The following is a 12556-nucleotide window of genomic DNA, read 5'->3' as shown; positions in this document are numbered from 1 at the left end:
CTACTATATACTGTACTGATTTACTATACTGTACTGATTTACTACTGATTATCTCCCCCCCTTTTGATTGGTTTCTCCAATCAATTTACAGTGGTGGAAATGCACCCATGCGCTTCTTCCCTCGACCTTAGCTGCAGTCGGGGTTGTTAGTAAGACCTGATATGGACCTTCCCACCTTGGATCTAGACTTTTACGAGTCCAGTTCTTAACCATCACGTACGAACCTGGTTCAATTTTTAGAGAACCAGATAAGTCAGGAAGTTCACCATATGCAGCATGGACCTGTGAATGCAGCCTGCGCAAAACCTTAGTAAGAGCCAAGACATAGGTCGTCATTTCTTCAGTCATATGGTGAAAATGCACCGTTGTAGGAGCATTTTGGTTCCAAGGAGTCTTGAGTGGTCTACCATAGATAATCTCAGCAGGTGTAAGTCGTGCTTTACCCGCTGGTGTGGTGCGGATCTGAAAGAGAGCCACAGGAAGCAATTTCAACCAAGTGGAGCCGGTTTCGGCTACCAGTTTAGCAAGTTTGTTCTTCAGAGTCTGATTGGTTCTTTCGACAAGTCCTACAGCCTGTGGTCGATAAGCACAATGCAATTGCTGATGAATGTTCAACTGGGTACAAAGTTCCTTGTTCACTTCGGCAGTGAAGTGAGGACCGTTGTCAGAACTTAACCGAGTTGGAATACCATACCGAGGTATGAACTCTCTCAGCAATACCTTAACAACAGTAGAGGCTTTATTGTCTGTGGTTGGATATGCCTCGATCCATTTACTAAATACATCTACAATGACAAGTACGTATTTGTAACACTGACATCTTTCCAACTCAATGTAGTCCATTTGCAGGGTCTCAAAGGGACCCTCAGGTAAAGGGGTTTTTCCCCATTCGCAAGGCACTCCCTTTCCAGGGTTGTGTTGTTGACAAATCAGGCATCGATCGCTAATGTTCTGTGCTATTGCTTGAAGCCTTGGATGCCACCAAGTACTTAGAAGCAAATCACCCACTGCCCTGGCACCACAATGAGTTGCAAAGTGTACACATTCAATAACCCATAAAGCTAGCTCATCAGACATGCAAGTCTGTTCCGCGGGAGTAGTCCAGAGTTTTGATAAAGGGTTATATACACATCCCAATTCTCTCCACAAATGCTTATCACTATCAGGAGCGTCCTCCTGCAACTTAATCACCTCTTGGATGGTTGGCATTAGTTTTTCCGAGGTAGACTGATTCTTTTTGGAATTTTTAGTCTGCCTCATCATTCGGGGCACAATCATTTGGTGACTCCTAGAGGCAATTTTGGCCGCCTCATCAGCGCGGCGGTTTCCTATATCTACCGGGTTTTGGCCAGTGGTATGGGCAGAGCATTTAATCACAGCTATCTGTTTGGGGAGTAAAAGGGCTTGCAAGAGATCTGAGACTAACTGACGGTGAGAGATCGGGCTGCCCAAAGAGGTCAGAAAACCTCTATTTTTCCACAATTGTCCAAAGTCGTGAACTACTCCAAAGGCATATCTAGAGTCTGTATGTACATTGATTTTTAATCCTTCTCCCAAAGTACAAGCTCGTATGAGTGCAAACAGTTCGGCTTGCTTGGCAGAAAAAGGGGATTCAAAGGCTGCTGATTCTAAGGTGACACCTTCCTGATTTACAATTGCATAACCAGAAATTCGTTTTCCCATCTCATCAACTGAAGAACTGCCATCTGTACACATAATCACGGATTTGTTTTTGTATGTTACTCGGACTGCTTCCGTCATCGCGTACTGAGATACTTGTCCTTGAAAGCCGGATAAGCTTTGAGTTTCTTTCGATTTGGGGAGTTTAAGGTCTGATTGAACAGATGACATAGCAGCCCCTGTATCGACCAAAAAGGGATACCATTGATCTTGAATCTGAAGCATTAATAGGGGTTCTCGATCTGGTTGTAACATGTTGTAACATGTGGAAACGGATTTGTTTGGGAGAAATCAGTGTATGTTCCCCTTCCTCGACCTCCTTGCCAACCGCCTCTATTTCCTCGGGTCTGACCTCCCCTTCCTTGTCGTCTGGCCGGACACTCCTTACTCCTTACTCCAGTGGCCAGGCTGACCACAATTGAAGCATAGACCTTGTCCTTGTCCTCTGCCCCTTCCTCTTCCCCCATAATTCTGTTGTGGAGGGGCGTAGGGTTGGCCGTATGCAGTAGCATCGGGGCCGTTTGGATGAGTGTAATATCCATAATTCTGAGAGTCTACCCATCCAGGGGTACAGTATTGAGGTTCCGTCCGATACCCTGTCCTGTCTATCGTGTGTGGTTGAATTGGGACTTCCTTCACGACATATTCTGTTTTTATTGTCTTCTGGGGTTGGTTCTCCAAACCTTTACTCTCTTTCCAATAATATTTTATGGCTCTAGTAATTTGAGCTGGGCTATTTTCTGCCCAGTTCATATTATTGGTTTTAATTGCGGTTGCTAGTTCATCAGAATGGCGCAGAATTGGGGTGAATTGGCTCCTCCTTGATAATTGGTGTCCCCCGACTGTCCCTGATAAACCTCACAGAATCTCTCCAAAAATTCCTCAGGTCCCTCATCTTTCTTTGGCTTAGTATCTAGGACATTGGATATGTTAATAGGCTTCTGAAGTGTTTGACTAGCAGCCGTAAGCATGGCTGTTATTCTATCATTGTCATTCCCCATGGCCACATTTAGGGCTGCCAGATTAGCATGTCGCAAGTGAGTTAAGAATCGAGTATGTTCCGAGGGGGTCAGTACTTGTTGGATTAAAGCCCATAAATCTCGGGATTCAGCGTTGTACACTTGAATGGTGGTTCGTAAAAAGTCCACAAACTTTTGAGGCGCTTTGTGGCGATCCGGCGCATTAGTTAGGATAGACATTAATTCATTAGGCTTCCATGGGAAGAATACATCTATGGTGGGGTTAGCTGCGGCATTAGCCTGATCCGGGTTTGGCATCTTTCTCACTGGAAGGTTCCTGGGTGGGTTACCGAAATTATTTTTTGATTCTGACTCATGATCCTCAGGAGGTGATAAATCATCCTCCGAATCGGTAAAGTCACTACATGACTCAGTGTCGCTTTCCTGAGTGGATTTATGTTGAACTAACTGTCTGACTCTTTTCTTATTTTCCCGTTTCTCTTCTTCCTTCTTTTTCTTTTTCTTATCACTCCGGGTAGGAGTATAATTTGGCACAGGGTTTGTCTGTCCTGCCGTTTGTAACCGGGTCCGACTACTTATGGGATCAGTAACGCCTGTGGCACTATCGGGTAAGGTGGTTGGGGGTATTCCTGGAGTGAATGGGGGACTGGTTGCGGAGAGGGTTGCTGGAGGGGTAGTATTAGGCATCGCTAGTGAGGCCGATGTTGGAAGGGAGGGGTAAATATTGATGTACTGGGGTGGCTGAGGAGGTGGCGCATTAGGAGTTCTGTACATCCAATTGTCTAAGTCCTCATCTGTTCCGTCTCCCTCTTTCAACCTAAGGCCAACCATTGAACTACGTAGTTCATTTTTATCCTTTTTATCTGGCGCCTTTTCAGATTTTGACCTTTTCTCATGTGCACATTCTTTCTTAAGTATTTCAATGGGTTTAGGATTTCCTCCTTCGGTTAACTTTATTCCTAATTTAACAGCATTTTCTTGCCAGCTGGCTAATAGGGAACTGTCTTTAATTTCTTGGCAGTACTGTCGCCAGAGCCCAATTAGTCTTGCTTCCCATGTTCTTTTTCCAAATCATTTCTTGAGCTTGTTTAACCGTTTCTAAACTTTTGGGACCCCCTAGTGGCCATTGTTCGCTGCCTAATTTTTTATTTAAACCCCCTGAGAGTAGTCTCAATTGTTGGGCTTTATCATATTTGTCACATAATGTTTGTAAGGCACTGCCCTCGTCACTTGTTGTGTCTAGGTAATTACCCATGGTTCTCTTACACTAAGGGCTCCCTTTCAGGATTCGAGTTACGTTTTTAAAAGTGTCTCGTATATTTCACGGATACCGGCACACAAAACTAAACACCACAATACAATAACTACAATACTTAGACCAAACAAAAACACAGTGAGTCGTCTATATTCATCAAATAGTAATTTTAGCCTCTGTCACCGTCTGGTACAGGTATTCTTAGCCTAATTATTCAAATCGTAAATTTAGCCTCTGTCACCGCCTGGTACAGGTATTCTTAAACTCTAATTATTCAACTTATACGACCCTTATCTTGCACTCCCTGAGTACAAGTTGCTCGAGCTCTAGAGTCCCCAACTCTCTTTTTACTTTCTTTCAAGTATTCTTTTTCTCTTTCTCTAAAATCACTACTTATCTACTTTTTAGTCCAATCGGAGCCTGAGCGGACCAAGTGAAATACGAGGCCGGCGCGTTACCTGACTTGGATACTTATTTCCTAAGTGTACACAGTATTCGCCAGATTGACCCAGATCTCGTCGGGACACCACGCAAGAATTAGCGAGTGGCAAAACTTTTATCGGACTTACGGATCAGAGGAAAACCAAGGTGGTAAATTTAAACATACTCACTCCGGGGGCCCATTTCCTCCTCTCACGTCCAAAACTAGTTCGGCTCTTAATTTCGCGAATTCTCGGTGATCGTCCGTTGAGATCCCACTTCTGACACCAAATGTTGAAACGGATTCTTTTGGTCCTCAATCTGGTTCAGTACAAACACTGAGTCGAATACTGGTGGAGTTCAACAGTTTTTATTCCGTCATCCCGGGAGACTTACTCTGATACAGCACAGTCCTGACTCCAGAAGAGTCCCGACAGGTTAAACCAGAGCAAGCAATCTTTCATACAGTGTGCCACATTATTATACTTGCATTTGAGAAGACATTAACACATCGTACAGTCTGCACCAATCCCGAGCTGTACACGTATACATTTAATTTGATTTCCTGGCCTGGCAGTATGAAACAAAGAAGTCACATTTCACTGAATGGTTTATACTTAAGTAAATATGCTGGTAATGGTTTCACGATCACCTAATCATTATGGTAATGCGTTTGCAATCATGGTAATGTGTTTTCTGATCGCCTATTGTCTGTATAACCTCTGCACTCCGCCCTACACTGTTTCCACCAGCAAGGTGTGACATCGGGGGTGCCAGCCATATTAGCAGCCACAGATCAGTTTAGCTTCTTTTATTTTACTTCCGCTGCCTTCACAGTTTCTTGAGTTAACATGATCATTTCTTACAATATGCAAGTGACTCAGCGATGTCGACATTTCACCACCATTTTATGCTGACAGGATCCTCCATTTTAGATTGACAGGGTCCTTGGCTATGCGAAGCGAGTTGTTACCATATTTTGCATTCTATATCCTCAGCAGGAGTAGGCTATTCGGCCCCTCGAGCCTGTTCCGCCATTTAATGAGATCATGGCTGATCATCTAAATTCAGTACCCTGTCCCTGCTTTCTCCCCATATCCCTTGATCCCTTTAGCCTTAAGAAATATATCTAACTCCTTGAATATATTTAATGAATTGGCCTCAACTGCCTTCTGTGGTAGAGAATTCCACAGGTTCACCACTCTCTGGGTGAAGAAATTCCTCCTCATCTCAGTCCTAAATGGCTTACCCCTTATCTTTAGACTGTGACCCGTGGTTTTGGACAACCCCAGCCTATCCAATCTTTTCACATAGCAAAGATTCTCCAGTCCTAGCAATATCCTCGTAAGTCTCCTCTGTTCCCTCTCTAGTGCAATCACATCTTTCCTGCAATGTGGTGAAGCTGTGGCCTAACTAGTGCTTTATACAGTTCAAGCATAATCTCCATATTCTTATATTCTATGCCTCGGCTATTAAAGGAAAATATCCCATAAGCCTTCTTAACCACCTTATTTACCTGTCCTGCTACCTTCAGGAAAATCTGTCGATAATAATTCATCCCGTGACCATTTGTTTTACCCCAAGTGGCAGTCTGTAAATTACCAAATTTATTAAACTTAAACTCATAGACTTACCCAAGTGGGATTTGAACTCTCAATCTGTGGAACTCTCACCCACGACCATAACCATTCTGCCACACTCCCCACATAATCATGGTCATTAATATGCATATCGTAGATTGCAATTTATAGATTTTAGTAGGCAGGTGTAAAAATCATGGGTGCGACCTTTACGCCAGTGTGACCAGTACAGTGGGTTTTGCAGTAAGTACTTGGCCTAATTTCTTACGCTTCTCTTCACAAATTCATTTAGAATGAATATATCGGAACCTTTTTAAATTATATTCAGTGTGACACACCCACGTTTTCAATCAAATTATGATATGAAGTTGGCTTTTTAAAATCTAGGTAAAACACAACTAAAAATGAGAAGCGACAGAGAAGTTTAAATAAAAATTGTGAGCACAGGTAATAGAAATGATGAAAACTGGTGAGAGGATTAAAGGATTAACTAAGTAGTGTGACTTGTTTACAGGCTAATGAATAATGCAGTGGTTGTCCAGGCTGGCTGTGTTTGCATATTATATTCACATTCATTGTGGAGATCATAAATGTCTTACTTATTAAAGAGGCTTCAATATGAGGATGCAATTAAATATATAAAGTGTACTAGTAAACGTATTTTGTACCTTTGACTGGTTTCTGTCAGTGTACTCCTTTTTATTATACAGGCACTTCTTTGGCTCAAGACAGAGGAAGGCTCGAGGCAAGGATTGAAATGTTAACTTCAGAGATGGAGTCTCTAAAAAAACAAAATGAACAGGACATGAATGCTTTGAAGATAAAAACAAAGATAGTGGATGATCAAACAGAAACTATTAGAAAACTTAAAGAAGTATGTTTCTCATTCTAAAAACTTTGTAAAGTCAGTGTGTAATAATAAGGAACAAATCAGTTTCGTATAAGACAGGATAAAAAGAATCTTTTAATAATAGATCCCAAAAGTATATATGCAAAGCCACCTTCACTTATGCTTTGGATTTAAATACAGTCATTAGGTGGTTTGTCATAGAATAATCTTACAATTAGAGCTGAGCTTTTTCCCCCTACTCTTACCTCTGAAGCAGACCTTTTCTGTCATTTTGAAAAATCCCTACGGTTTAGGTGAACTAAATTGGATTGTCAGGTCCAAATTAATACTTTCAGAGCTACTGAAACTCTGAGCTCTGCGACAGAGGAGTGCTTTAAACTTACAAGTAGTCATAAAGATTAATTTAACATTGTGCCTCTTTATTCTGGTATGGAATTGCATGCCTGGTAATTTGTGTTTGCATTACAATTCAAATTTTGTGGCCTGATTTTGAATTAAAATTTACAGCTATCATAATTCTAAATTGGAAAAACTCAAAAGTATTTAATTTTTTTTTTAAATATTGATTTTATTTCTATTCCCCTTTTGTAAGTTTACCTCTTCCCCCCCACCCCACTTTATTCGGTTCTTCCATACCATGTACCATTCTCATGTGGGCCTGATGTCCAGGCACCTTCCTTCCAGGCCTTTAGCAACACCATGCTGTAACTGGCTGCTGGGAAGTACTGAAGTGTGGTACATGCCTATGCCACAGTTTCCTTCCCTCTTGACTCCACTCTGTAATCTCTCCTTGAAGCTCTACCTTCAACAACCTAACATCAGCTATTCATAGTGTAGAGAAGCTGTAAGCATGAATTTCATCCCAGCATTTTAGTGCAATGTATTGGTATGCAAAAAAAGTTGCAAGGCAATTCTTTTAACCCATTGTTGATAAAGTTGAGTACTTTTGATGGAGCTGAATGTCTTCTGTGGATCTATGACCTGCTTAGAGAATTACATAATAATGGGGCATGTATTTACCCAATATTATTACCTAAAATTTTATTAGAGGATCATCAAAGTAACAAACCAATTCTTCTGAAGAAAGGCAAAAGGGGGAACCACTGTAACACCCTCTATACTTACCTACTCGTGTTAAATTTGCAAGTATTTTACTTTGAAGAAAAGTTTGTGAAATAAATAGAGTGCTCAGTGAGTATGGAATATAATTTTATCCCAAATTTGGTGAAGACCACATAATATAGGAACAGATGTAGGCCATTCAGCCCTTCAAGCTATTTCCGCCATTCAGTTAGATTATGGCTGATCTGTATCTCAACTCCATTTACCTACCATTGCTCCATATCTTTTGATACTCTTGCCTAACAAAAATCTATCGATCTAAGTCTTGAAAATTTCAAATGACCCAACACCCGCGGCCTTTTGGAGGAGAGAGTTCCAGATTTCCACTACCCTTTGTGTGAAAATTGCTTCCTGATTTCACACCTAAATGGCCTAGCTCTAATTTTATGATTATGTCCTCTTGTTCTCGATTCCTCCATTCCTCCACCAGAGGCGATAGTTTTTCTTTATCTACCCTATCAAATCCCTTTATCATTTTAAAGACCTTGATTAGAGCGCCCCTCAACCTCTAAACTCAAGGGAATACAAGCCAGGTTTATGCAACCTGTCCTCATAATTTAACCCTTTAAGACCTGATATTCTCGTGAATCTGCGCTGTACCCCCTCCAAGGCTAATATATCTTTCCTAAGGAGTGGTGCCCAAAACTGGACACAGTACTTCATATGGGATCTGACCAAGGCTGTGTACAACTGAAGCATAAGCTTTGTATTCCAAATAAAGGCCAACATTCCATTAGCCATTTTGATTACTTTTCATGATTTGTGTACATGGATACCCAAATCCCTTTGCTCCTCCCATGTTTCTAGTTGCTCACCATTAAGAAAATATTCTGATTTGTTTCAAGTCATGTTATGTGGTCTTTGTCATTCATGGGAGAAAATTGATATTCACTTTTTATTTTGCATAGCTATTGACCATATTATAATCTCCATCTCAAATGTCAAGTGCAAAAATTACATTATAAGAAAACTGCATTGACATAAAATTACACAAACTAGTTCAAATAATTGTACTATTGTTTCCTCAGATTTAAAAGAAACTTGAAATACAATACATTTACTAGTTCATAACTCATTTTTTATGGATAGTATATTGAAAAAAGTGTATGGAAAAATCATGAAATACAGTCCATATTGTCAATAATTAGGATACTTTGCAATTATTGAATCATATTTATATGGGAATATAATTAGCATTTTGTAAATCCTGATTACTTGTCCTCTTTATAGATCATTGATCTGATAATGTACCAAATTAAAAGTCCTTCTAGCCAACAGAGGCGGCACCTGACTAAAATTGCTATTGTATGGTGCCAAATTCTTAATTCCCAGGTACTTTATTCCATATAATAGATTGTCCCAAGGCCACAGGATCCACTGAGAGAGACTTAGCTATAGCCTGCCCTGCCTCTTGAATAGGCCATCCACACAGACACAGAGTATGTTCTGTTTGTGGGCTAGCATGTACTGTTAGGCATGTCTTCTTCTTAGGCAGGCCCTCGGAACCGAGGATGACTTGCTTCCACACTAAAAATGAGTTCTCAGATGACTGATGAGTCCAATGCGGGACTTACAGTCTCTGTCACAGGTGAAGGACGGTGGTTGAAGGGGTGGGTGGGTGGGGTGCTTGGGTTGACGTGCGCTCCTTCCACTGTTTGCACTTGCTTTCCACTTGTTCCCAGCGAAGAGGCACGAGGTGTTCGGCGCCTGCCCGGATGCTTCTCCTCCATTTTGTGTGGTCTTGGGCCAGGGATTCCCAGGTATCGGTGGGGATGTTGCACTTTTTCAAGGAGGCTTTAGGGTGTCCTTGAAGCGTTTCCTTTGCCCACCTGGGGCTCTCTTGCCGTGTCGGAGCTCCAAGTAGAGCGCTTGTTTTGGGAGTCTCGTATCGGGCATGCGGACAATGTGGCCCATCCATCGGAGCTGATCGAGCGTGGTCAAAGCTTCGATGCTGGGGATGTTGGCCTGAGCGAGAACACTGACGGTGCGCCTATCCTGCCAAATTCTTAATTCCCAGGTGCTTATTCCATATAATAGATAATCCCAAGGCCACAGGATCCACTGAGAGAGACTTAGCTATAGCCTGCCCTGCCTCTTGAATAGGCCATCCACACAGACTAGCATGTACTGTTAGGCATGTGCAGTTTAGATTGCTGCACAGATTAGGAAAATGTTCATAATTTCCCCCGTTGTGGAATATCTCACCAGAGGCCAGTCATATAACAATACAAAACAGAAGCAAGCCATTCGGCCCATCGTGTCTGTGCAGGCTACTCCTTTTTCTCTCCATAAATGAGGTGTAAACTGTCAAATACAATGATTCCAGAAACGAAATGACTTTTTTTTTTAAAAGCTGTACAGAGCCAGTTGCTAGTTTCATTGGTGTACAGTAGTCAGTTTCTTAGTAAATTAATACTTTTTAATATTTAAGAGCTTTTAAAAGGCGCCCTTGCGCCTAAAAAAAAAACGACTTAATTTTAAGAGCCTCCTCCAAGGTCTGCAAACAGACACAGTTAGCAGAAACTTCCAATGGCGATTAATTCAATCTGGGGACGTGGCCAGTTTTGTGGGAGGGGCCGGCTTCCAGCGCGACATTTTTTGAACCAGCGCAAAACATCGCAGAAACTCAATTTGCCAAGATGTAACTTGCGCTTGAAATTCCTCTCTCTTTTGCACTGGTTTGGCCAATTTTGGGCGAAATGTGCTGGTAAACCAGCATAAACTACCCCAACAATTCTATATGCTGCATATTGGTACATTTCACGTTAAGGCATCAACTAACTAGTTTGTGTTACTATGCGGTAATGAGAAATGCCTACCTTTTTTTACCAAAATAACAACTTGGAATAGAAATGTTCTAGTGCAAGTAATTTAATGATGAAAACCAATATAACTGATATGTCTAAATTATACCTAAGTTTTGGGAAAGTTCTAGTGAATCATTGATTTGCGATTTAATCCCACTTTTATATTGAATACCTGAGGGCAGTAGGGCCTATTAAAGCAGATATGGTTGTGGCTTGCCCTACCTCCTGAATCAGCCTACCACACTGAAAAAAACTATTATTTGCCCTTGCAGGGTTTGCAAGAGAGAGATGAACAGATTAGGAAAGTTCGCGCGGAAAACCTGCAGGATAAAAGGACCTTCCACGAACAATTAGAGGATGAAGCTGCAGTATCACAAGATCTAAAGGAAAAAGTAGAGAGACTTTCAGAGCGGAAAAAAGAACTAAAGCAACAGCTTGAAGAAAAAGAAGCCGAGCTGGAGGAAACAAAAAGGGCCTTTAGGTAAATGCTAAATGTTGGCACCATTATCACAAAATTATATACTCAACTGAATAATGTTGCAATGGTCTATTTTAGTTTGCAACATTAATTAGTCTCACTGTGGTTAATAATATTGGGCCAATTACATTAAACTTCAAATTTTCTCGAAGGCAGGATTTTTTATTATAAAATTTAAAGTACCATACTTCCAGACACCTCCCATATTTGTCTTTTAATTTGCTGCAATACATTTTTGTGACATACATGTACAGTATCTGCAAGGGTGTTAAAGCTGGCAAAAATTTCACTTATTAACCAGTCTTTCCCAAGTTCTTCTACCTCCAATCATTCATTCTGTTTTTCTCCATTGGTTTCATCTGATCCTTTGTGAAAATTTTTCCCTACCTTACTAATTAGTTCCTTGTTTGTACCAAAACTACATTATTCCTTTTGCAGGCTTCATATGTCAGCTGTGGCTCACTCTCGCCTCTGAATCAGAAGGTTGTGGGTTCAAGTCCCACTCGAAAGACTTGAGCACAAAATCTAGGCTGACACTCCAGTGCAATATTGAGGCACCGTTTGTCCTCTCAGGTGAGCATAAAAGATCCCATGGCACTATTTTAAGAAGAGTAAGGGAGTTCTTCCCGGTGTCCTGGCTAATCTGTATCCCTCAATCAACACCACTTAAAAAAAACAGACGATCTCATTGCTGCTTCTGGGACCTTGTGCGCAAATTGGCTGCCGCGTTTCCTACATTGCAACAGTGATTACAATTTTTTTTTAAACTTAATTGGATGTAAAGCGCTTTGGGACATCCTGAGGTCATTAACGGCACTATATAAATGCAAATCCTTTTTTAATGAGTCTTGTGTTTTACGAAAAGATTATTGGTTTAACGTTTTCACTTTAAACTTTTTTGTGGACAATGTGCCATGAATGCAAAACAAACATTTTCTATTGAAGCTTTTCTATTACAGTATTTGAGAGTCCACCTCAAAACAGTCTTATTTGCAATTAATCAAATAGAAATTACATAATAGTTTGTATAAAGTAACTGATATAAACTAAGCTTGCTAAAATCACTCCTTGCCAGAAACCTATGGATTTTCTCATTTCACTTTAAATAGAGTTTAGACAGTAACTTCTGATCGAGAGAGTAAAGAAGATTAATTTCCTTAACGTTAATATACAAAAACAGTTTGATCTTGGAACAGATTTGTTTGCTGATTTAAATTGCATATGGTCACATCGATGTAACTAGTAGGGGATCATGTATTCTGAACAAGCTGATTTGTCAGTGTATCGATGTATATAGCTATTTGTCTGAAAACATGTGAATAGACTGAATCACAAGATAAGGAAGGCCATTTTGCCCATCCTCATGAATCCACCCAGAAAGAAC

General features: G+C 40.9%; 1 protein-coding gene across 1 annotated transcript in view; it reads left to right on the top strand.

Moving 5' to 3' along the window:
- Nucleotides 1-12556, top strand: part of lrrcc1 (leucine rich repeat and coiled-coil centrosomal protein 1) — a 237238-nt gene that overhangs the window by 198717 nt on the left and 25965 nt on the right. Inside the window, exons 16-17 of the mRNA XM_085993949.1 lie at nucleotides 6626-6789; nucleotides 10967-11175. Coding sequence (XP_085850075.1) covers nucleotides 6626-6789; nucleotides 10967-11175 — 373 coding nt within the window. The remainder of the gene's footprint in view (nucleotides 1-6625; nucleotides 6790-10966; nucleotides 11176-12556) is intronic.

Source organism: Somniosus microcephalus, chromosome 7 (genome assembly GCF_052327205.1).
Source record: "Somniosus microcephalus isolate GS21.2 chromosome 7, FLI_Smic_1.0, whole genome shotgun sequence".
NCBI classification, from domain to species: domain Eukaryota; kingdom Metazoa; phylum Chordata; class Chondrichthyes; order Squaliformes; family Somniosidae; genus Somniosus; species Somniosus microcephalus.
The sequence above is the reverse complement of the archived record's forward strand: the minus strand, read 5'-3'. Positions and strand labels throughout refer to the sequence as shown.